At 38.4% G+C, this 25,524-nt stretch overlaps 1 protein-coding gene across 2 annotated transcripts in view; it reads left to right on the top strand.

Moving 5' to 3' along the window:
• The window catches only part of LOC100016358 (arylacetamide deacetylase-like), a 109,931-nt gene that overhangs the window by 5,762 nt on the left and 78,645 nt on the right, over positions 1-25,524 (top strand). The window contains exons 2-5 of one of the 2 annotated variants that reach the window (XM_001370241.4): positions 2,909-3,131; positions 5,558-5,627; positions 12,207-12,378; positions 12,697-15,578. The exons of the other annotated variant lie outside the window; for it this stretch is intronic. Of the exons in view, the coding sequence (XP_001370278.2) occupies positions 2,909-3,131; positions 5,558-5,627; positions 12,207-12,378; positions 12,697-13,305 (1,074 nt within the window). The 3' untranslated portion in view covers positions 13,306-15,578. Of the gene's footprint in view, positions 1-2,908; positions 3,132-5,557; positions 5,628-12,206; positions 12,379-12,696; positions 15,579-25,524 lie in introns of those variants that run through there. 2 annotated transcript variants of the gene reach the window in all.

Raw genomic sequence — 25,524 nt, 5'->3', positions numbered from 1 at the left:
CATTAAATGTCTTGTAATCAAAGTAAACCTACTGAAGCATGTATACACTCTTTTTTACCAGAATCCATAGAAAGCAATTGCTTCCTTTCAACACATCCCTGTCTTGATGAGCAATCCTTTCTCTGTCCACAAGATAAGCAATCCAAGCATTCCCATATTCAAACTAAGATACCCCCAAAAAAGGGGGGAAAAAATCAGGTAATAAGCTGTTTAAATATCTACCTTAGACTGCCTTCTAGAGGTTTCATGGTTCTGTTGAACTACCTAAGCACAGTTTAATTTTTTTAAGAGTGGAGATAAAATGGAAGGTCATCTCTTTATTAAGTTCACACACTTATGCTATGTAAAGCTAAGCTAAAGACTTCTCCCATTAAAGGAGCAAAGTCTTCAATAAAATGAACATTGACTAATTTGATGTTTTAAAAAATCAAATCAAATTGCTGGTATCCAGGGTAGCTGGGTGGCTCAGTGGATTAAGAGGCAGGCCCAGAGATGAGAGGTCCTGGGTTTCAAATCTGACCTCAGACACTTCCTAGACGTGTGACCCTGGGCAAGTCACTTAACCCCCATTGCCTAGCCCTTACCACTCTTCTGCCTTAGAATCAATTCCCCTTTCTAAAGAGTTCTTTTCCTCCGTTATTGTACCTTTTCCCACGTGGCCAATACTGCTTTTTAAGAAGGTACTGCTCTAAGCTTCAGGATCTTAGCAGAGCTGTTTGCAGAGCTAACTCCAGGATCTATACACTTTCAGGCCTTCCAAGATGGTATGATCTAAGGAGTGATGTATTTAATACTCTTGTTGCCTGTGTTCTGGTGTGTGAGGGACCACAAGCGCTCTTTTCCAATCTGGACCTGTGGCCTCTTAGCCATAAGCAATGCTGTATTAATGTTCCTCTTCACCCTGGGACTAGACCTTGACCTGCAAATGGGCAATGCAACAGAGACCTTGATTTTGCCCCCATTCTGTGGTGGGTTCTGACACCCCAAAATTCATTTTGAGGCTTTATATCTAAGTTGTTGGGAAGAAAATTTGGAAGATATCAGGCAAGCCCCTCTCCCTTCTCTAATGTCTTGGCTCTGTCTGGCCAGGTCAGGTTTTTTGTTTCATTTTGTTGTTCTTTTAAACCATTACCTTCTGTCTTAAAATTGTTATTATGTACCAATTCTAACACAGAAGAGTGTTAAAGGCTAGGCTATTAGAGATAAGAAATGTTCCCAGGGTCACACAACTAGGAAGTATCTAAGGCCACACTTGAAACAAGGACCTCCAAGTCCAGGCCTGATTCTTTTTCACTGAGCCACCTACCTGCCCCAAAACACTTTCTCATTTTTTTAACCTTCACGTTCTGTGTTAGTAAAAACTCTGAGACAAAATGACAAGGCTAGGTAGGGGGTAAAGTGACTTACCCAGAGTCACACAGCTCGGAAGTATCTGAGGCCAGATAGGAACCAGGACCCCCTGTCTGTAGATCTGGGTCTCAATCCACTGAGCCCCGCAGTTGCTCATCAAAGGTTTTTAATAGGGAATACACTTTATGATTTTTTCACCCTTTAAATTTTGTTCTCATATTTCTTGGTGTCTCATAGAGTCACCAACATCTGTTTGGTTCAATCTAGCTTCCAAGAAGTCAGTTACTTGACTAAGATTTTCTTCCTCCCTTAATAATTTATTTTTCCTTCTTACAATTCTTTCTTCATTTCTTTTCTACTTTTTATATTTCATATATATTGTCAACTTTAGCTCTTACTTCATTTCTTCTTAGAATTCCATTACAACTATTGCAAGGCTATGAAAATGTCTGAAGTTCTTCCTTATAAAAGTTATCTTCCTATCAATTTGTAAGCATACTGGGGACAAATTTTTATTATCAATTTATTTTTATTTTTAATGATTTCTCAAGCCAAGCCAATACTCATTTCTCTTCAGCAGTTACTTTGTGAAGACAATTTTAGATGGGACTGAAAAAGAAGCTGGGGAAGGCAGGAGATAGAAATAAGAAGAAAAATTCCAGGCATAAAGACAGTCTGTAAAATAAAATAAAAACTCTCAGCATTGAGATATGAAGAGTCTTGTTGAAGGAATAAAAAAAAGCTTATTGTCATGGATTTGTAAAGGGGAGTGTGATAAAAGAAGGCCAGAAAGGGAAGAAGGAAGCATCATTAAAAGGAATTTTTTGAATACACAAGAAAACATTTTATCTTTGATCCTGCAGTTAATAGTGAATCATCTAAGGATATCAAAAAGGAGGGTAATGGGCTCAAATCTATGTTTTGGGAAGATCAGTTTGACAGAAGAGTGAAAGATAGACTGGAAGGTGAAGAGATTTGAAGCATGGAGCAGGCTGTTGCAGTAATTCAAGAAATAGGGTAAAGGCTTGCAAAGGGTATATATAGAAGAGATATTATGAAGATGAACTCAGTCGCACTGGGTGATAGATTGGATGTGGAGAAAGAAAGTGAGGAGCTAACGATGACTTAAGGCTGTGAGCTGTAAGGAGGGGAGAACTTGGGAAGAAATAGAATGAATTCAATTGTGAACTTGTTGAGCTGAAGATGTGCACCAAGTGGGCTGAGCTATGAAGTGTCTTTGCCAATCTAACAATCAATATGAAATCATATCCAAAGAGTCAAAAAATTTTATATAACTTCTGACCTCGTGATGATACTAGTAAATATGTACTCCCTTCAAGGTCCTGGACTAAGGGAAAAGATCTGTAATTCTAAGTGGTCTGGGAGTACTCACAATTTAGGTGACTTGGACCTGATCACACAACCAGTATTTCTTCATGTCAAGGTAGGTCTGGTCTTTCCCATTCCAGCTCTTTCCTTAATGTGATCTATATAATTGTATATAACATGGTATATTTTATGTATAACATATGTATCGCCTTTCTTTTTACTCTGTCAGGCTTCAGTTTTAGAAAACCTAGGTGTCATGAGCTATTGGGAATTTTATAATATTATCACACAAGTGTATATGAAAGGACCCATTTCTGATGAAAATATCACAGTGACGGAAACAAAAATTAATGACATTCTAGTGCGTTATTATGTGCCAAAGAGGAACTCGCATAAGCTGAAACGAGGAATGATTTTTTTCCATGGAGGAAGTCCTAAATTTGCCAAAATTGGTGAGTATATCCCTCCTAGGTCAAAATGCACATTTTCTGTAAGCTCAAGGAGCCAGGCTTTCAACTCTGTAGAAATACTTTCCTCTAACAAAGAACCTAAACCAGGTAAATTCATAATCTTAGAAAGCTGTGAAGGATCAGCTACATGTTATAGTGAATAAAGTGCTAGGTGTTGGGGAAGAAAAGAAAAAGAAGGAAGAGGGAGAGAGAGAGAGAGAAAGAGAAAGAGAGAGAGACAGAGAGAGAGACAAAGAGAGACGGAGAGACAGAGAGACAGAGACAGAAAGAGAGATACAGAGAGAGACACAGAAAGAGAGACAGAGAGACAGAGACAGAGAGAGACAGAGAGACAGAGAGAAAAGAAAAGGAGAGAGGAAAAGAGGGGAAAAAGTCGAGAGGAAGGAAGGAAGGAAGGAAGGAAGGAAGGAAGGAAGGAAGGAAGGAAGGAAGGAAGGAAGGAAGGAAGGAAGGAAGGAATATTCACTATGAGAAGTTAATAATGATAGATAGTATTTGTGTAGTACTTAGAGGTTTGCAAAGAATTTAGACATTAAATTTCATTTGATGTTTGCAACAGTTTATTTATTATTGTCTACTTTCATTCCTATTTTATAGCTGAACATTTTGAAAGAAGTTCTGTAACTTGCTCAGAGTAACACAGCTACCCTCAGACAGAGAAACTGAACCTATGTTTAAATTGTTACTTTTTTTTTTTAAACCTTTACCTTCTGTCTTGGAATTAATACTGTGTATACTGCCAAGGCAGAAGAAAGGTACAGGCTAGGCAGTGGGAGTTAAGTGACTTGCCCAGGGTCACACAGCTGGGAAGTATCTGAGGCCAGATTTGAATCAAGGACCTCCCATCTCTAGGTCTGACTCTCAATCCACTGAGCTACCCAACTGCCCATAAATTGTTATTTTTAAAGACAATAAAAATGAAAGCCAGTTCTATTTGATTGTAAATTATGGATATTAGGATAATGCCTGAATTTACTAGTCTTCAGACCAAATGGCTAATGATTATTATTTGCACAAACCCCCTGCATGTATTGACTTATTTTAGAAGATGCATTATGACAGTGGTATTATAATTATGGATATAGGTCTCAGGAGAAGTCTTTATCTTATGACTATGCTCCATGTGGTTTACCCAGGAAAAAAACGCTTCAGAAATGGTTTCATTTTTGTCTTTGTATCTCTAACTAGCCTGAGTTCTAGCACACAGTAGCTACTGGACAATGCTTATTAATTGATACAATCAATGAGTTTTTCTTTACTCTCCAGAGTCTGTAACAATAAAGTATACTTGATGTTGAAAATATGTTGTAAAGAATAGGCAAGATCCTCGCCCATAAGGACTTTCTAGCAAGTATCTGATTCAATTCCATTCAGTTCAATAAATCAATCCATAAAGACTGATTAAGCACTTACTGTGTGCCAGCACTCTACTAAACACTGGGCACACAAAGAGAGGCCGAAGACAGTCCCTGCCCTCAATGGGCTTACAGTCTAAGGGGGAAATGACATGCCAACAAACATACATAAAGCAAGCTGTGTACAATATTATTCATGTTTATTTGGTGCTTACTCCATGTGGCATGATTCCAAATGGTGGGCATAAAAAGAAAAAAAGGAACGAGTTCCTATCTTGAAGGAGCTTACGTTCTCCTATACAATTATAAGAAAATTACACGAATGTGGAAGGAAAAAGCTACCCCAGGATCCTGTTGGAATATTAAAGAAATAGAATCTATTTCAATAGATTTCGTGGAAGACATAGATCTTGAGGAATAATTTAAAGGAGAGAAGGAAAATATGTGAGTAAAAGCCAATTTCCCATAAATAGGATGGGAACCTTTTCACAAAATGTGAATGGAAGAGATGCTTCATAGCTAGTCATATGTAAATACTGATAGAAAGATATAAATGTACATACATGGGTGTGTAATATAAAAATAAGGATTATGTGTATGTATAAACTAGCTCTCCATAGATTTCCTTTCTTTTGTTATGACTCCTAACTGGAGAATTTACACATATGCATCTGGGAATCCACTCCCTGAAATTGAGAAGAATGAGGAATGATTACTCTTGTAGTGACCCTTGGATGAAATCTAAGTGATCCTCCCTTGAAGGTGACTGACCTTTAACCAGGTCGATAGACCAAAAAACCCACTTTTACTAGTCTTTTTATACTTGAAGATGCTTAATAAATGCTAGTAAACTGAACTCTGGTTATTAAAAAATATTTATCATTATTACTGTCATTTTATCAAAAATAGGAGGCAATAAATTATAGTGTGTGCACAGTTTGGGCAGTTAATTTACAGGTAATTCATAAGTCAGATTTGTCTCTGGGGTCGTATCTCTATGTGTTATCTTTATTCTTCATTGGATATCTTTCATTTAATATTAATCTCTTTCAGCCCTTCTCCCTTATGAAACCTTTGCAAGACAGGCAGCAAACAGATTGGATGCTGTTGTTGTGGCACCTGAGTAAGTCAACTTTTTCATGATTATTTTAGATACTAATCCTTTGGTCACATCGTGATAAATCTTTACAATATGCATATTCTCCATGATTTCTGACTCTCACCATTTTTTTCAGTCCTTTTGTATCCTTGGGATATTACTAATCCACAATATTCAAGGATGAGATTATATATTGAGAATGAGAGAGGCATAGTATGGGACTCACTACTGGGGCAGCTAAATGGGGCAGTGGATGCTGTGTTGGGCCTCAGATAAGGAAGATGAATCTTCCTGAGTTCAAATCTACCTTAAACATTCGTTATTTGATCTAGGCCAGTCATTTAACTCTCTTTACATTACTTTCTCATCTGTAAAATAAACTGGGAAAGGAAATGACAAACTGCTCTAGTATCTTTGCAAAGAAAAATCCAAATAGGGTCATGAAGAGTCAGATAAGGAATAACTGAACAACTGTTCCCACTCCAGTCCTCTTATTTTACAGACAAGAAAACTTAGGTTCAATGTGTTAAAGTGACTTAGCCAGGCTCATACAGAAGGTAGCTAGAAAACCTGGAATTTGAGCTCAAATACTCTGACTCCATTTCTAATTTGTATTATACTTTATCACATTACTTCCAGTTCTTTGAAATCTTTAATGCTAGATATCAATGTCATCATCCAATTTCTCTTCATATCATCTCATGGAGATAAGAGTAACAATAGTTGCCAATGACTTACAATCTAGTATGAAGAGCTATGTCAGCCTTATAATATGGAAACTTTCCAGTTCCATGGACTCAGGATCTAATTGCAGTGTTAATGCTGGGTCAATATCTGATTTGGTAGACCAGAACATCAGAAAGGAAGAATGAGACAATTCAAGAAATCTAAATCATCCTTGGGGAGAGGATCTAGGGGGATTTGTATTCTGTTTATGCTCCTCTGATAGAAATTAGACCTATGATTTCATTGGTAGAGACCATTCCCAGATGAAGAAATTAACTCTATAAATGCACTTAGGTACTTTCTAAGCAATTTTTTTTTCATAGAGAGACATCTATAGAGAAAGGGTATCAAACACAGGGGAACCCAAGGGTGGCCAGAACCAGGTAAAAATGCAATTGGAAAATATTTCAAAAAATAAATAACAATACACTATGATATAGATAATGTTTATATGTAGTTTTCTAAGTCAATATGCAGAATTATGGGATCTTTATGGAAAGGTCAGTGGTCCTCATTTCTATTTGATTTTGACTGATCCAGAACTTTAGAAGTTAAAAAAAAATGGTTATGATCACAGAGCTAATATGAATCAAGAAGCAAGACTTGAACACATGACCTCCTGGCCGTGAGGTCAGTTCACTACTACACTACACTCACTCTCCTCAAATATATAACTCAGGGCCAGTGGGTAGTGATGCTAAATATTTGAGGCATCCTGCATCAGTCCCACTCACCTTAAATTTCTGGATGGTTCTAGACTATTAGCAGATAGCCCAGCTCCAACTCTATAATCTGATAATGCTTTAACTATGCCCTTCATATATCGTGTTAGCCAAAATATTGAGTCAAACTCTTTAGTTAAAAACAGTTCAATCTCATAAGCAACAGAAAAAAAGTGTTCCTAAAACTTCTCTGAATGATATGAAGATTCTTCAGTAAGTTATAGTCCCAGGTATGGGTGTTTGCCAATAGCATATCTGTCCTACAAATTGAAAAAGATTCCTATTTTAAAAATTCTGTGAGCCCAGACACACCCTGAAATAAATTCTCAGAATTGTTCCATTATTCAGTCCTATAATGATGGGGAGGAGGACAAAAGAACCCTTGGGGGAAATGGAAATGTTAAGAGCTCTACAGTTGTATGAGGCAGAAACGACATTTGGAAACTGGACAAAAACTTCTGGGAAATTCTCCTGGGGGGACGGAGGGTCTTGGGAGCTGAAACACAGAAGGGAGTGGAAGGAGGAGCTGTTTCTCAGGGCCATTCAAGACACCTTTGAGGATTTCTGACACTGACAGAAATCTTAACATTGTGGGTTCCTATTTAAAACATCGCTGGTTCCTGTCAAGAAACCTAATTTCTTCAAAGACATTCACTCCATGAACTATTGAGATACTGGACTCAAATCCGTGAGCAGTGCTCTCTTCCCTTTTTTCTACCTCTCCCCTGCCTACAAGAAAACCTTGTACTTCAGCAATTAGTTTTATTTAGAAAGAGATTTAGGGTGACCCAGAACCCCTCTAACCTTCACCCTTTGCACCAATCAACAATTAAATCAAATAAGCAGTCAGATAGCAAATTCAATCTCATTTATTTACATCTAGAGAGTAAGCCCATTGACTAATTCCATCTTGTTGCCAGTTTTCAAGAAGACATGAAGGGGAGGCTTGTGATATCCCAAAGCAATGTATATCCATCTTGAGTACCACATACCTCTCCTTGTAGAGAAGACTTCCCCACCAAACTTGAGGGCTGGTATGGCCATCAAGGGGCAAGCCTTCACCTAGGTAAAATCTCCATTTTGTCTCCCACAAGTAATTCAGGGACTCTGGGAGGGTGTAGTGAGAGAAACCATTTTTATCAACCCTTTCCTCACTGCCTTCAACCTTCATTTCTCCATCTGAGGAGTGTGAATCCCCCCAAATTACAGTCCTGTATAAGAAGAGGGGTATGATGATGCTATGGATAGAGTGTTACATTCATCTGGTCTCTGATCTATTTGGACACTAAGACTTTATACAACTCATATAAATTAGGAGGAGAATTGCAAAAAGATGGCAGAGTAGGGTGTGAAACTTCTTCACTCTCCCAATAGTCCTCCCACAAACAATCAAAAATAACTCCATAGAATCACTTCTAATAGTGGCAAAAACAGATAAGAATCAGGAGTGAAGCTAAGGATCCAGGCACAACTAGAGAGGAAGGTCTTTGACTTCCCTAGCATCGGTCCCACCAGAGAATTCAAATGCCCTTGAGTAAACAACCCAGAATCAATAGTTGGCAAGATCTGGGAACAGAATGAGTAACCTTACCTTGCTGAATCTAGGAGCTTGCATCCTGATGGAGTTGGCGGGGGGGGGGGGCCTGAAAGCAGCTGTGGCAGCTTCAGCCTCAGCTGCAGAGATTCCCACTTACCCCAGTGTGAACTACAGAGTTGACAAGTCCCAAGCCTTAAGAGCAGAACTTGCCGCCTCACCTACCTGCTACATTTGGGATCTTATATTCTAGTGACAAATACTGGTGGAATCAATAGGCAGCAAACCCTGGAAGTTGCTTGTGGGCCACATTCTCAGCAACTGACCAGAGAAAGACATTGGGAGCCTGAGGGCACAGACCAGACATCTACTCTTTCTCAGGTTGCAGCATCAGGATAGGAACAGTGAGGAGGGAACACACATCAGAGACTGGTTGCTGAGAGACTCAGGCCCCTGATCCCTCCAAGGAGAGTGGAGTCTCTGGCTGCTGCCATAGGAGGGAGATGAGCTTTCTGCTGCTTACAGTGGCAAAACTGCCAGGGGGTTCTGGTTAGAGCCCCTGAGGTCAATCACAGACTGGGGCTTGAGCAAGGGACTAGAGATTACACTTGACACTTGATTATAGAAACTGGAAGAACTAAATGGGGTCCAAGAAACAACAAACACACAAAAAAAATCCTGAAACATGAGGAACTATCCCTCATATCCTAGGATGCTAGAACAAATCTAATCATTAAGCACTTTGACTTGGCTGTAAATTTTTTGGTTTTAATGAGTAAGCAAAAGAGAAAGAACCCAACTATTGATAGCTATTATGGGGGCAAAGAAGACCTGAGTTCAAACTCAGAGGGCGGTGAAGTAAAAACTCTACTTCTAAAACAGCAAAGAAAAACAATAAATGGTCACAAGTTCCAAAAGAATTTTTGGAAAAGCTTTAAAAATACCTCAAAAAAATAGATGAGAGAAGTTGAGGAAAAACTCGCAACTTCAGTAGTTTCAGTCATATCCAATGCATTGTTACCATATTTGGAGTTTTCTCAGCTGTTTCTGACGTAGTCTACATTTTCTTCTCCAGCTCATTTTACATATGAGGAAATGGAGGCAAACAAGCTGATGCCACTTGCCCATAGTCACTCAGCTAACAAGTATCTAAATCCAAATTTGAACTCATCTTCCTCATTCCATCCCCAATGCCTTCTCAACTCTGCCACCTAGCTACCTCATTCTCAATGGAATATAGATGTGAAAAGAGGAGTGAGATCATCATTTCTTCATCAATCTTGCTACTAGCTGTAAATCAGCTCTTTAGGTCAACTAATTCTTATGGGTAGAAAAATAAGAATATGAGAGAGAAAGAATTCATACCTCTCTTTGTATTACAAAAGAATTAAATTGAAATAAGCATATTTTCTTCTTTAAGAAAAAAAGGGGGCAGTTGGGTGGCTCAGTGGATTGAGAGCCAAGCCTAGAGATGGGAGGTCCTAGGTTCAAATCAAGCTTCAGACACTTCCCAGCTGTGTGACCTTGGGCAAGTCAATTAAACCCCCATTGCCTAGTCCTTACCACTCTGCTGCCTTGGAACCAATACACAGTATTGACTCCATGATGGAAGATAAAGAGTTTAAAAAAAATGGGGGACCTATATTTCAGGAATAAGGTTATAATGTAAAAGGTGATATACTTACTTATAGAACTACAGCTTAAAGGAATTAGGAATCCCAATCATCGTTCCTCAAATGCTCTATAACCTAAATTTGTGATATTTTTCTGTATTCAATTCTATATCAGTGGCATTATACTTAAATAGAAATGGGGGGACATTAAAATGTATATAAGGATCTCTACAGATCACATATTAACTTAGAAAACCACACACTAACATTATATCCTATAATATTCCTTATTCTATAAAATATTTCCCAATTACATTTTAATCTAGTTCAGATAACACTGAGCAGTGTTGCAGACCACAATGTACCTGTGAGCACTGTATTGGATCCCTCTCTTCCAGATTACCATGTATCCAACCAAAAACTATAGCTTTGTAACAAAGATGAGCAGAGAAGACTAAGTGGGCTGTTTTCAGCTCCAGATCAAAATTATTAGAGATAATTATTTGGTTGTGTGTAAATGAGTAAAAGAGACAACCCCAGTCCCTTGCCATCCTGAAAATTTCCTTTAATTAAACAATGAGAATAATTTTAATTCCTTGACATTGGTCTCTTTGATTTGATCTGCCACTGTCAAGGACAACCATTTGGACTTCTTTGCCCTAAACCTCTTGATCTACATTATCAATTACCTGCTTGACACCTCTAACCAAATATTCTGAGCATACATAAAAATAAAAAGTTCCAGAATAAAAATCATTCTCTTTTCCCAAAAACTCTTCTCTAAACTTACCTACTTATTTTGAGTTCACCACCATCTTTCCTTCTAGGGTCACAATCTCAGGCATTATTCCTTGATCCTTCCCTTCTTCCTTTGCTTCTTCTCCTTCACTGTTAACTCCCAGCTATAATTAGTTGCCTTATCTTTTCAGTGGATGTCCACACCTCACTCACGTGTATACTGCTCATGGCCAGCAGGACTGATAAGGCCTTCATCACATATTGCTTTAATACTACTTTCCAAATGATTCAGGAGTATTTGGTATTTGGTGGTTCTCTATGGCCTCTAAGATAAGACAAACTCTTCTGCTTGGCATTTAAAGCTCTTCACAGTCTCATTTGACTCTACCTTTTCAGATGTATTTCACAAGTCTCCCCATCACATGTTCTTCAGTTTAGCCAAGGGGACCTTACTTGGTGTTCCCTAGACTGTCATTCCATCCCTACATCCACCACTTTGCTGAGGCTATTCCATGTTCATGGAATGTATTCCTTTTGCAACTCTCCTTCCAAGTATCTCTCCCTTGAGTCGAGCTTCAATTCATTTGCCTCTTTCCTCATGACACTAGTGGTTAGTGCTCACTGTCTTCTAATATTCTATTGCATTCTCTTAGATTTATAAAGGTTCTATTTGCCATCCTGTCTGAAAAGACTAACTTTCCTGAGTGCAGGCACCATTTCATCTTTATCCATGTATCTTCATTGCCAAACACTCTGCTTGGCACATAGCAAATATTTCATAAAAGCATCTTTAATCAAATTCTTCATCATCTCCCCAAATAAATGGCCAATTATAAAATCAGAGTTTCTGGGAAGTTGGGAGTTGATGGAAAAAGAAAAAGAATTTCTCTTGGAAGGCAATTTTCATGGACCTCATCTCTTCAATGGAGAGTATTGATGTGCCAGCATAGATGCAGCTAGAGTCAAATGTTAAGCCTTCTTCTTCTTTTTTGGACAGTCAAGTCAAGTGGCATAGTGAATAGAGTTCCTGGTGTGGTGGAGTCAGAAAGATGAATCTTCCCAAACTGAAATCTGCCCTCACAGATACTTACTAGCTATTTGACTCTGGGTAAATCATGTAACTTTGTCTCAGTTCCTCATCCGTCAAATGAGCTTGAGAAGGATACAGTAAACCACCACAGTTATTTTGCCAAGAATAAAACCAAGTGGGCTCATAAAGGATCAGACACCCCTGGAATGACTAAACAGCAACAATATTCTTCTTTTAAAGCTACCAGCAGTCTTCTAAATATCACAGTCAAACTCAGTGGAATGATGTTTCTGATTTTGTAAAGTCTCTTCTACATCCTGAAACTCTGGCCAAATATGGTGTGGATCCAACCAGAGTCTGTATAATAGGAGACAGTGCTGGGGCTACTATAACAGCAGCTTTTACTCAACAGGTAAGAACTTATACTTCTTTAATCTTTTGTTTTATAGCATTTATTCCAATGAGTGTCTGCACTATGATCATGGGATGTGGAAAAGAGAACCTTGAACTTGGAATTCAGAGATCTGGGTTTGAATCTTGGTTCTGATACTATGCCACAGGCAAATCATTTACTCTTATGAAGACCCATAGTGTAAGAAAGATTATGCTGAGGACTCACATGAATATTTTATGCCTAGTATTTGAGATGATTCAAAAGCTGAAATTGACTTTCTCCTATCAGTATGTTATATGAGACTCTTCTGATTTATGAATATTCTTGTCCTTGCAGATCATGGGTGACTCTGAAATTCCCATTAAGCCTAAATTCCAGGCTTTAATTTACCCTGGCTTGCAGATGCTTGATACAGATTTGCCATCATATAGGGAAAATGAATATGGTATTATGTTGCCCAAATCTTGGGCAATAAAAATTATGAGTGAGTTTTATACAACTGATAAATCCCTTCAGCAAGCCTTGAAGTCTAACCAACATATACCTGCTGAATACAGCCATCTCTTCAAGTTTGTCAACTGGAGTGCCCTGCTTCCTGAGAGGTTTAAAAAAGGCCATGTTTATACCAACCCAATTTATGGAAGTTCTGAAATAGTAGAAAAGTTTCCAGGGATTGTAAATCCTACTCTACACCCACTGTTGGCCAGTGATTCAATGCTGAGGCTTCTACCACTAACTTACATCCTTACATGTGAACATGATGTTTTAAGAGATGATGGGCTCATGTATGTTACCCGTCTGCGCAGCAACGGAGTCCAAGTATTCCATGAACACATAGAGAAAGGATTCCATGGGTCTTTCTTCTTCATTACTTGGCCATTTCTCACAAATCTTAGTTTGAAACTAATAGATAACTTTTGCAGTTGGGTAGATGAGAATTTATAAAGAACTACTACACACATGTAGTCCCTAACTGACATAGATGTGTTCTAAAAGCTGACTTGTGAGTCATTTATTTGATATTTAGAACTTATTTTCCTCTAGAAATAATCATGTAGTATTGTGTAATTAGGCCCTTCTCTTGACCAAAGCCAGTCCTTCCATTTGTACCCTTGATTCAATCCCCTCTCATCTCCTCCAGCAGGAATCTCCCCTGTATCATCAACCCTTCTCTTATTCTTTAGACTCTATCTACTGCCTCTTTCACTGCTACTCTAATCATGCCCAAGTCTTCTACATCTTTTAAAAAGTGAAAGTTTGATTATGTCATTTCTCTTCTTGGTAAAATATGGTGGTTACCAGTAACTAAAGTAACCTACTATACTAATCCACTGATCCACCTAGCTATCCCCCAATTGATTAGTTTCAATCATAAGCCGTGGACTAAGTGCAAAAAGTTCTTAACAATGGAATGAAATTGCACAAAGATTTTGCTATGCCAGTCACAACTTGATCATGCCTCTGGTAATGTTGGTAAATTATTACACAACTTGGGTAAAGATGCTTAGAGATATCCCCAAGTCAGCTGAAGATAGCCAGGGACCATGAAAACCAAAGAGTTAACTATGTTTAAGAGGAACTTCTTCAGCATCCCATGAAAGGGAGAAAAGGCTTTCTGGCTACCAAAAAGCAAGAATTATTCTTTTGCCAGATATGTTCTCTGAGCTGGAACCAACTCTCTCCAGGGTGCTGTATGAACTTGTGGAAAGTGTTTTATGTCAGTTTTTCTTCTTCTATCACCTTATTCAACAAACTCTCTAAAGAGGCACTAAAGTGGCAAAATGGATAGAGTCTAGAGTTGGGAGGACCTGGGTTCAAATCTAACCTCAGGTACTTCCAAGCTATGTACCCTGGGCAAAGCACTTAATCCCATTTGCCTAGATCTTGTCCATCTTTCTTGGATTAAGGTTAAAAAATCTTCCTAGAATCTGTTTTAAACCTGTAAATAAGTTAAGTTTCAACTTTCAAAATTAATGACATTTGCTTTAAAGGGTTATCCTCTAACTTAGAATTACAGATTCCTTTTTGGCAAAATGAAGGATGCCCTCCACTAAAACTTAAACCAAAATGACAGCAAAGGAAAGTAATGAATGCTGGAGGGGATTTGGCAAAGTCAGGACATTAATGCATTGCTGGTGAAGTTGTGAATTGATCCAACCATTCTGGAGGGCAATTCGGAACTATGCCCAAAGGGGGCTAAAAGATTGTCTGCTCTTGAGCCAGCCATAGCACTGCTGGGTTTGTACCCCAAAGAGATCATAAGGAAAAAGACTTACTTGTTCAAGAATATTCATAGCTACACTCTTTGTGGTGCAAAAAATTGGAAAATGGGGGGATGCCCTTCAGTTGGGGAATGGCTGAACAAATTATGGAATATGTTGGTGATGGAATACTATTGTGCTCAAAGGAATAATAAAATGGAGGAATTCCATGTGAACTGGAACAACCTCCAGGAACTGATGCAGAGTGAAAGGAGCAGAACCAGGAGAATATTGTACCCAGAGACTGATACACTGTGTTACAAAATAATGTAATGGACTTCTCCATTAGTGGCAATGCAGTGATCCTGAACAACTCAAAGGGATCTATGAGAAAGAACACTATCCACATCCAGAGGAAAAACTGTGAGAGTAGAAACACCGAAGAAAAACAATTGCTTATTACGGGGGTTGATGGGGATATGATTGGGGATATAGACTCTAAATGATCATCCTAGTACAAACATCAACAACATGGAAAGAAGTTCTGATAAAGGACACATGTAAAACATGGTGGAATTGGATTTTGTAGGATTTCCTACCAAAGAGAGCCTCTAGTTGGGATTGTATAACATAAATTTGTAATGGATTCATTCAAAGCAATTGCATGATTTTATCCATCTTTGTTCACTAGCACATGGATGGGAATGGAAACAGTGAACAACGGGGAATAATACAAGGCTGAGGCTATAACAGAGTTAAAATTATAGATGAGACTGAAAAAAAATCTAAATTTAAATGGTCGCCTAGGGAAATCCCAAATAATAAAATACCCAAGTCAGCTGCCAAATTTTTATAGTGATTTAATGACAACAGGAGGAAGAAAATATTAGATGAAGAAAAGAGGGAGAGAAGAAAAGGTGTTTAACTCAGAACCACTCTGGCTCAGGCTGAGCCAACACTGGCAAAAAGGCCTTGGAGAGCCAAGGCAGGGAAAGGGGTCAGTCCTTATCACTCACTTGACCAATTTGAAGGAAAGCAGTCTGCGGGGCTCCTCCAACCTCAAGCACCAGCCTCTAACTGACTCTAGTCCTCCTCACAGGAAGTCCTGAGAACTCCAGAGGCTGTTCTCTACCTCACTTCCTCCTTCTCACATGTGCCAATGGAGGCTCAAGCTTGACTTAGTACCGCCCAGAAGTCTGTCCTTTTTTTTGCACATGTCAGTTGAAGGCCATTTTCTCAAATAACTAAGTCATGAGTCTGATGCAGCCCTTCCTAATCTTGTTACACTGAGTAGGGTGGAGAATGTGGGTTTCCAAGACCTGATTCTGTTATTCCAAGTATCTCTATTGTTATTGATCAGGAAATAGCTAAATCATATCTTCTAAAGAATGGTCTGATTAGGGTGGAGTAGTTTTGAAATTCACAATTTCCCCTGAGGCCAGGGGAAGACTGGTCTCTCTGATGGGTCTTGTAAACATACTAGCTATGAAATTACAATAGTTAGAGATAAGGGAAATATAGAAGAGAGAGACAGACAGACAGAGAGAGAGAGACCGACAGAGAGAGAGAGAAAGAGAGACAGAGAGAGACAGAGAAAGAGAAGAGAGACAGAGAGAGAGACAGAGAGAGACAGAGAGAACAAAACCAATGTTTTACTGGGCGCATTGACAAGTCAATTAGGGGGTAGTTCCCTTTGGCAGAAAAGTGTGCATTCAAAATAAATTCAACCAATCTTCAGTTCAATCAACCACACCCCAAGGTTCATTCTTGATCTTGATGTAATGTAGGTTTTCTGCCTTCTTTCTGCAACAGTTCATTCTCTGGATTTAGGAGTTAGCAAGCTTCTTCCTTGAGGCTCTTTCTTGAACAAAAAAATTTCAAAATCTTGGATTTTTATTAAAATACAATCCCCCCCCCTGAAGTGGGTATTAAAAAAAACATCCAGTTCAGCTCAGGATGCATTGTTGAGTTATGGGGGTGTATGAGACAGTTATTAAAAGAATTCAAAAACAATAAAAACAAAACAAAACAAAAACTGTTACAGTTAAAATAGTTGGTTGTCATAAACTGTAGTGATTAAAATAGTGGAAGATATAAATTGTAGTAGATATAAGAGTGGATGAGTAAATTGTGACCACAGGAAATATGTTTTCACTACAGTGTCTTGTTTTTAAATCAATATATAAGGTGGACACCAGGGAAATATTCCCAATTATTCAATAAACCCAAGTCAGCTGGGTTTTATAGAGATATTAATTAATACAAATGTGGAATTAAAGAAAAGGAGAGAAAGAGAGAAAAGGGGAATAATGAGAAAAGGATAGGCCGGCCCAGGGCAGCCCTGGCCAACCCAGGCCTAACCCCTAAAAGAAAGATCAGTCAGTCCTTAATCACTCACCACAAGATCTGTTCAAGCAAGGATTCAGAGGGACAGAGTCTCCTCACAGGGAGTTCCAGCCAGAGTCAGCCTCCCTCAGACTGTCTTCAAGAGACTGTCCCCAAGAGACTGTCTTCTCATCTCCTTATAAAGGGAATTTTCTCCTATGTCACATCCCCATAGTTCTCCCATCTACCAATCACAGTAGACATTTTTCAAAGGACAGACCATTCTTAGTTCACACCTAAGAAGACTAATCTTTTGAGTAATTCACACCTGAGTAGACTAGAATCCCTGAGTAAGTTTTCACCTCTTTGCTCCTTGTAAATTCACAAGTTGCCTGACCTTAATAGGTACTTAGCACCCCTTTGTATTATATCCAAAAATAGGCATGGCTTAAGAACTTTTGTCTTATTATAAATATGGGTTTAAGTGTCTTTCATTGTTCAGCAAAAGAGTTTACAACTTTATCTTCCCCTAAGGCATGCTTAAGTATGGTGAAGTAGAGTTCTTCACATTCCTGATCTAAGTAGAGTTCTCACATTCCTGATCTAAGTACCTTCACTGTTTAAAATGGGGAATGGTCTTAACCCAACCTTATGAAGTAGGGTCTGGGAATTTTTAAGGTTCACAATCCAACCTTATGAAGTAGGGTCTGAGAATTTTTAAGGTTCACAATTCCCCCTGATGATCATTGGGAGACTAGTCTCCCCATTGATCATTTAACATAATCATCTTGTAATCCTAAATGCACTTCTAACTATAGATATACACAATATTCAATTTTCTAAGAGGAAATTAGAGTAGTGAGGGAAAAATAGAAAGAAAGAAAGCAAAACTAATGTTTTGCTAGGCGCATTGACAGAAAGCCAAATTCAGGGCAGTCCCTTTTGGCATAAATGTGTACATTTACAATAAATGTTCAATCAAAGTTCAGTTCAATCAACCATATCCAAAGTTCATTCTTGATCTTCTTGATGTAGTGTGGATTTCTCCAGCATCTTTCTGCAACGGTTCATTCTTTGGATTCAGGGGTTATCAAGCTTCTTTCTTGAAGATCTTTTCTCGAACAAAATTAAAATCTTGGATTTTATGTAAAAATACAATCTCAAACAAAAAATCAGAAATTCCTGAATTTAAATTAAAATACAAAACAAATATATATGTGTGTGTGTATATACATATATATAAAGGGAAAATATATGGAAGAAAGTTAAACTTTTGGGAGAAAGAGAAGAAAAAAATTTCAAAATCAGAACAAAAATACTAAAATCTATGTATATAAAATGTTGAGTAATAAAGAATAAATTCATAATAGGTCCTTGTACAAGTCCAATTTAAAGTAATTTCTATCCCACAAGTCTGTAGGACAGAATGCAGTAATATTTCACTGACCCATTTGCAGCCAGGAGGTTGCCATACTATAAGAAGGAAAATAACTAGAATTCTATTTTGATAGGGAAGCATCATTCCCTGGTCTTATTTTTAGTCATTCTCAGGGATATAGGGAACCAGCATGATAGTCAAATTTTGATACTTGTATGAGTACTTCATAAAGAATGTAGATACAAGCAAGTCCTACAACATAACGTATGTCAAGTGTCACAACCTTGAGTCCACGTTAGTATTTCCTGTGTGTTCTTTTGGAACTATTCAGGTTAATTCTGTGCTCCTTGTTTTTATCCCATTTCCTAGAAACAGACACAAACATTAATCATAGTATCATAACATTTTATCAACAAATGGCTGGTTCCCACAGCTTAAAGTTTTTGGGGTATGTATTGATATTATAGCAAGTATATATATATGTGTGTGTGTGTGTGTGTGTGTGTGTGTGTGTGTGTGTGTGTGTGTGTGTGTGTGTGTGTATAAAACATATTATTGCAGAGAGAGAGAAAAAAATTTAATTGTATGTACCTTTTGTTCAAGAAATGAGGAAAGGGGGAAAAATCAAATTTTCAAAAGAAAAGCAATAATAAAAAATAAGGAAAAGAGAAGAAAAAATTAGGAATTCAATGTGTTTTTTGAAAAACAGCATCCACTTGTCAATGGATTATTATCTTCAATGCATGTGATAGGATGGAGTCAATCAGTCTCAACAGAAGATGCTCTCTTTACATGTGAGCAATGAATACAAGAGTCCTTCTCTCCAACCTTTATAGATGTTGGAGTAGTTAACAATATTTGGAATGGTCCCTCCCAGGAAGGCTGAGTTGCTCCAGTATGCTGGAAATTTTTAATATACACCTTGTCTCCTGGGTTCAGGTCATGAAGTGAAAAGTCTAGTGGTCAGGCTTATACTGCAGTTCTGGATTCATGAAGTTGGTACAGTTTATGCAGTAATTCCTGTATATAGGAAGCAATAGTAGTATCTCTACCTAATAGTGAGATATATGCCAGGGAGAAAGGCTTAGCCTATATAGGCAGATGTCCAAAAAGCATCTCAAATGGTGAGATGTGTAGGTCTCCTCTAGGCCTGCTTCTAAGATAAAATAGGGCCAGAGAGAGAATTTCGAGCCATTTTAAATGGGTCTCAGTGCATAATTTGCCAATCATAGTTTTAAGTTCTTTATTCATCCTTTCAACTTGGCCTGAGCTCAGGGGATTATATGGAACATGGAATTTGGGAGTTATCCCCAAGGAAGAATATATTTGGTTTAAGACAGAATCAGTAAAATGACTTCCTCTATCTGAATCAATATGTGCTGGCAGGACAACATGAGGAATAATTTCTTTTAAAAGCACCTTAGCAACAAAAGCCACTGTGGCTTGGGTCTCAGAAAATGCTTCCGACCATCTGGTCAATTGATCTACTAAGACTAGACAAAATTTATAATGTCTGGTATGAGATTTAAAACAGTGAAGCCCATAAACTTTAGTGAGTTAAAATGGTGGAAGATATAAATTGTGATAGATATAAGAGAGGGTGAGTAAATTTTGACCTCAGAAATATGTTTCACTACAGTGTCTTGGGTTTTAAATCAAATATAAGGTGGTCGCCAGGGAAATATTCTCAATTATTCAAATACCCAAGTCAATTGGGTTTTATAGAGATTTTAATTAACAATACAATGAGTAATCAAAGAAAGAGAGAGAGAGAGATTAAGAAAGGAATAAGTATGAAGGGCCTCAAGCCAATATGGCCTAGACTTGAGTCTTAAGAGAGAAATCAGTCAGTTTTTTTAACACTCACCACAAAGTCTGACTAAACAAGGATTCTAGTAACACCAGGCCAGCTCCATCTCAGCTGACTTCACCAGAGAGCCTTCCAGCCAGATACTGTTCCAAAGGGCCTCTCTCCAGAGCCTCCAGAGGGACAGAGTCCCCTTAGAGGAGCTCCAGCGAGACCTCCTTAGAGATTGTCCTCCAAGAGCTTCCCTTCTCCAGAGCCTCTCTCAAGAGATTCTTCCAAGGGATCCTCATCAGAGATCCTCCAAAAGGATTTCTCCAAAAGGATATACCCAAAAGGATATATCTTCAAGAGATTCTACTTTTTCTTATATAGGGGTTTTTCTCCCATGTCACCTCCCCTAAGTCCCTACATCTACCAATCACTGTAGATGCTTTCCAAAGTACTGCCCATCTGAATTCCTGCTAAGTCAACAAATCTCAGTAAGTCTGAACCAGTGAAAACACAGCTGAGTCAACTAATCTCATGAAGACAAAACTTGCCCGACCCTTTTAGGTACCTAGCATCCCATTGTATCAATTCTAAAAACAGGCCTGGCTCAAAGAACTCCTTGCCTTATTATAAGCATGGGTCCAAGTACTTTCATTGTTTAGCAAGGAGTTTTCTCTCCTAAAGCAGTCTTAAGTACGGGTAAAGTAGGGGTCCTCCCATAGCAAGGAGTTTTTTCCCCTAAAGCAGTCTTAAGTATGGTTTGAGTAGAGGTCCTCCCATTTCTGATCCTGGTGAGTTCTCACATCAAAATGGGGAATATTTCTCAGTAGGGAATTTGTTTCAATTAAGAATTCCCCGATGGGGAAATTTTAAACATTCACAAGTCGGAGAGATTTCAAGATTTTCACCGGCCTTTGGCATTGTTATGAAATCTATCTGTAGGTGCTCAAAAGGTGTGTGAGCCAGAGGACGCCCACCAAAACCTTTGCCACAAAAGGCACATTGGTTATATGCCTGGCAGGTAGAGCAAGCTGAACACACTTTAGAGGCTATGGTAGTTATACTCTTAACAGAGTCCACAATGACCTGGGTACCAAAGTGACCATTTTTATGAATACATTAGAAAATTTGGTGATAGAAACTTCTAGGGAGCAGGGGTTTTCCTAGATACAACACCCATACTCCAATAATCTGTTTTGCTTTGAATTTTTGTTTCCATTTTTTCACTTCCTTTTCATTATAGGAAAGTGATAAATTTAAATCATCAATGGTTTTTAATGTTAAAATTAATTCAGGCCCTTCTATGGCTGCTAGGTTTGCAGCAGTATCTGCTCAGACATTTCCCTTAGAGACACGGTCAGAGCCACCTGTATGGGCAGAGCAATGAACTACAGCTAGGGCTTCAGGCAGTTAGAGAACAGAAAGAACTTCATTAATAATTTCTGCATTAGCTATGGATTTTCCAGCTAAGGTTAAAAATCCTCTCTGGAGCCATAGCATCCAGAGTGAGAAATGCCAAAAGCATACCTAGAATCCATATAAATTGTTGCCTTTTTACCCTTGGTAATTATACAGGCATGTTTCAGAGCTATGAGTTCTGCCCCTTGAGCGCTAATGTTAGAGGGCAGTGAAGCTGACCACTCAGTGGCAAATTCTGTGACTACAGCATCTCCAGTGTAATGTATGCCATCTCTCATAAAAGAAGAACCATCAGTAAATAAGACCAGATCTGAGTTGTTTAAGGGAGTGTCCAAGAGATCATCTCAAGGCTTTTCTGCCATGGACACTAGTGTTTCACAACTATGTAATGGTTCTGCTGAAGTTGGTAAATCTGGAAGCAAGGTGGCAGGGTTTAGAGTTGTACAGTGTTTCAAGGTAACGTTTTCATTGTTTAACAAGGTTATTTCATATCTTGTAATTCACTGATCCAAGAATGCCTGTGTTCTATGTCTTAGCAACAATGCTTCTACCTCATGTGGGTACATAATTGTTAATGGGCATCCCAATACTAGATCAATACTTTTTGTCACTAGTAAGGCTGTAGCAACTACTCCTCTAAGACATGGTGGTGCTCCTGATGCTACTGGGTCCAGTTGAGCAGAATAATAAGCAATTGGGCTCTGAGAAGAGCCCAAAGTCTGAGTTAAAACATCGGAAGCTACCCCTCTTCGTTCATGTACATACAAAGTAAATGGCTTGTGGTAATCTGGGATGCCTAGAGCAGGGGACGACAGGATAGCCTTTTTTAGATCTGATAGAGCTGACAGGTGTTCTGGTTCTAATTTTAGGGGCTCAGGGACTAAATCCCTTGTTAGTGCTATAAGGGGGTTAGTAATTTCCCCATAGCAATGAATCCATTGTCCACAGAACTCTGTTGCTCCCAAAATTGCTCTCAAGTATTTCTTAGTGGTAGGAGAACTTAAATTTTGAATATTCTCAATTCGTTTGGGAGAAATAAAGCAAGCACCCGCAGTCAGGATGAACCCCCAATATTCTACTTTAGGGAGGCACCACTGAACCTTATCCTTCAAAATCTTATGCCCTCTTTTGGGCAATTACAAAAGAAGGTGTTTGCTATCTTCCTGACATGCTTCTGCATCTGTTGAAGCCAAGAGTAGATCATCTAGGTATTTGATTAATTTGCTGTTTTTAAATTTTATATTATCTGTATCTTGGCTCAAAATTTCTGCAAATAAGCTCAGGCTGTCTAAGAAACCTTGTGGCAGACAACTCCAGGAGAATTTATGGCCCTGCCAGGTAAAAGCAAAGATATAACTGGATTTCTCATGTATGGGTATGGAAAAGAAGGCTGAGCACAAGTCTACTACTGTAAAGTATGTAGCTGTGCTAGGAATAGAAGAAATATTAGTATTGATGTTGGAAACTACAGAGTGTCTCCTTATAACGTGATTGTTCACAGCCTTTGAATCTATACAGGTGTTTGCCATCGGGCCCTCTTGGTGTTTTTTTAATGGGCAGGATGGGCATGTTGTATTCAGATTTACAGGGGATTATTATTCCCTGTGAAATTAATGAGTTAATTAGTGGGGTAATTCCCTCAATTGCCTCTTTTGAGAAGGGATACTGAGGAATGGAAGGAGGTGGGATAGATTTAGTTTTTATCTGCACAAGAACAGCCGACTTAAGTAAGCCTACATCAGAAGAAGATGTGGCCCAAAGAGACTCCAGTATATCTGTAGGTATTTCAAAGGTGGGATGTTCTTTTTCCTCCTGGCTCTGTGAGAGAATTACAGGGAGTAAATTTAAAGGTTCCTCCAGTACTTCCAATGATAAGGAACTATCTGTAGAGCAAGTTATTGTGGCTCTGAGTTTGCAAAGAAGGTCCCTCCCCAGAAAATTTAGAGGGGAGTTAGGCATCAAAAGGAAAAAATGTTGTACCTCTAGGGGCCCTACAGACACCATTCTAGGGGAAAGACTTTTAACCCTTTGGGGTATTCCTGATACTCCCATTATATTCCCTGAGACAACCGAATAACAATGTAAATCAGTTCTCTTTAATATAGACCAGGAAGCTCCAGTGTCTAATAATAGTTGTTACCCACCTTTAAAGTAACATCGGGTTCATTAGTATGGTGGGGTGGAGGCCTAGGGAAAACGGGTAGTAGGACATCAGGGTCTGGAAAAATCAAAGGTTGTATCCTCTGATTCCTGTTCCCCAGGCCCCTCCCCCCCGGACACCTTCATTGTGTTTGGGAAGTTCCTTGGGCACCCCCCTGAAGGGCACCTCCCTGAGTGGCATTAGAACCCCTAGTATTTTGGGGGAGAAAACCACTTAAGTTATATTGGTGTGGAGTCATTTGGTTTGAGGTATCATTTTCCCAATATCTATTCCTATAGTTATCATTTCTAAAATTGTGATTTCCATTGTCATAATTATACTTATTTCTATAATTATCACTTCTGTAGTTGTTATTAAACTGCATATTCCTTCTGATAATCTTGAGAAAAGCTCTACACTCTACCATTCTGTGACCCTTCTTTACACAGAAGTGGCAGGTAATGGATAGATAATTAGATTTCTGGAGAGGGGTAAGTACCATTGGTTGAGTATCATGCCCTCTTTCCACTTTTCCAATCTTATCTGTTAAAAATGTCAATTCTTTTATATTGTTTCTATGATATCATTCTCTTCCTCCTTTTCTTTGTTTCCCTTTAAAACATATAAAGCTGTTTTCTGCAATTCTTAAAGGTCCATCTCTGGCCATCTTGAGAAATGTGTTCTAAAATAATCTCTAATCACTTTGCAAGAGTTAGTGACAAAGTGCTTTCTAATTGTACTTAAGCTATTTTCTTTAGATAGGTCAAGATCCAGGTGTCTACCCCCAAACTCGATTATTCTATCCATGACTCTGGAAGGTGTTTCTTCCTCATTCTGTTTATTTTCAAATTCTGTCCACTTATCTGTACTGTCTGCACATTCCCTCATTGCTGTTAGGATGACCTCTCTACAACAGTATAATTTTAAAAGATCCTCAGAGTCATTATAGTCCCATTCAGGATCCTGAGATGGCGAATGTGCTGCATTACACCCTCAGGTTTTGTTGACATGAGCAATTGTTTTATTTTTCTCATGTTCAGTTAAAAAAGCCTGTAGCAAGTTTTCAATGTCCTTGTAAGATGGATTATACTGAAAAAAAATCTGTCCTCTTTTTTGTTACTAGAAAGAGATCTTGCTCATATGTGAGAACATTTTGTGTAAATTCATTTATTTCTTGGGGAGTAAACGGTATATTGTGCTTTAAAGTCACCACATCCCCATTCTGTCCTATTTCAGGTACTTCTTTACAGGAAATAGGCCTCTAGTTGAATTTTGTACCTGTGGGTCAGTTCAACCAGGATGAGTTTCTCTAGGAAGACGAGATCTCCTTTCGGCTTGAATTTGGTTTTCTGTAGGAGAAAGAACATGAGACACTGGGATTGCAGGGGAAGGGTTTTGGAGATTAAATTCAGTCAAAATTTGCACTACACAAGAGAAGCAGTCTGTTAACTGAGCTATAGGGAAGGTGTTTTCCATCTCTATTTCAGGGAAGGAAATTTCCTCATTCAAAGGTTCAGAAACAGGTCTGTTTATGGTAGGGTGGATGTTTGCCAATTGATACTGTAAGAAACATTTTAGTTTTTCTAATTGGGCTTGCATGTTCTCTTGCATTTTATCCTCAATTGTTTTGGTGTTTTTATGAATTTCAGCTTCAAATGATTTTTTAATGTTAGCATCTCTAAACACATTGAGGAGTACGAAAATGACATTACATATTAATATAAAAAATTGGAGGTATATTGTGTTCTTCAGGGTCCCTAATCAACCGCCATATAAATGTCAAAGAATGTAGTATTCATATATATATGTATATATTTATATATATATACACATATATATATATTCTATAATTATTTTCTAACAATCTTCACAAAACATGTGGGGAACAGGACAAATCCAGAACTTT

Source organism: Monodelphis domestica, chromosome 8, assembly GCF_027887165.1.
Source record: "Monodelphis domestica isolate mMonDom1 chromosome 8, mMonDom1.pri, whole genome shotgun sequence".
Classification (NCBI taxonomy): Eukaryota; Metazoa; Chordata; class Mammalia; order Didelphimorphia; family Didelphidae; genus Monodelphis; species Monodelphis domestica.
Note: the sequence above shows the minus strand (reverse complement) of the source record. Positions and strands in the feature narration are given on the sequence as shown.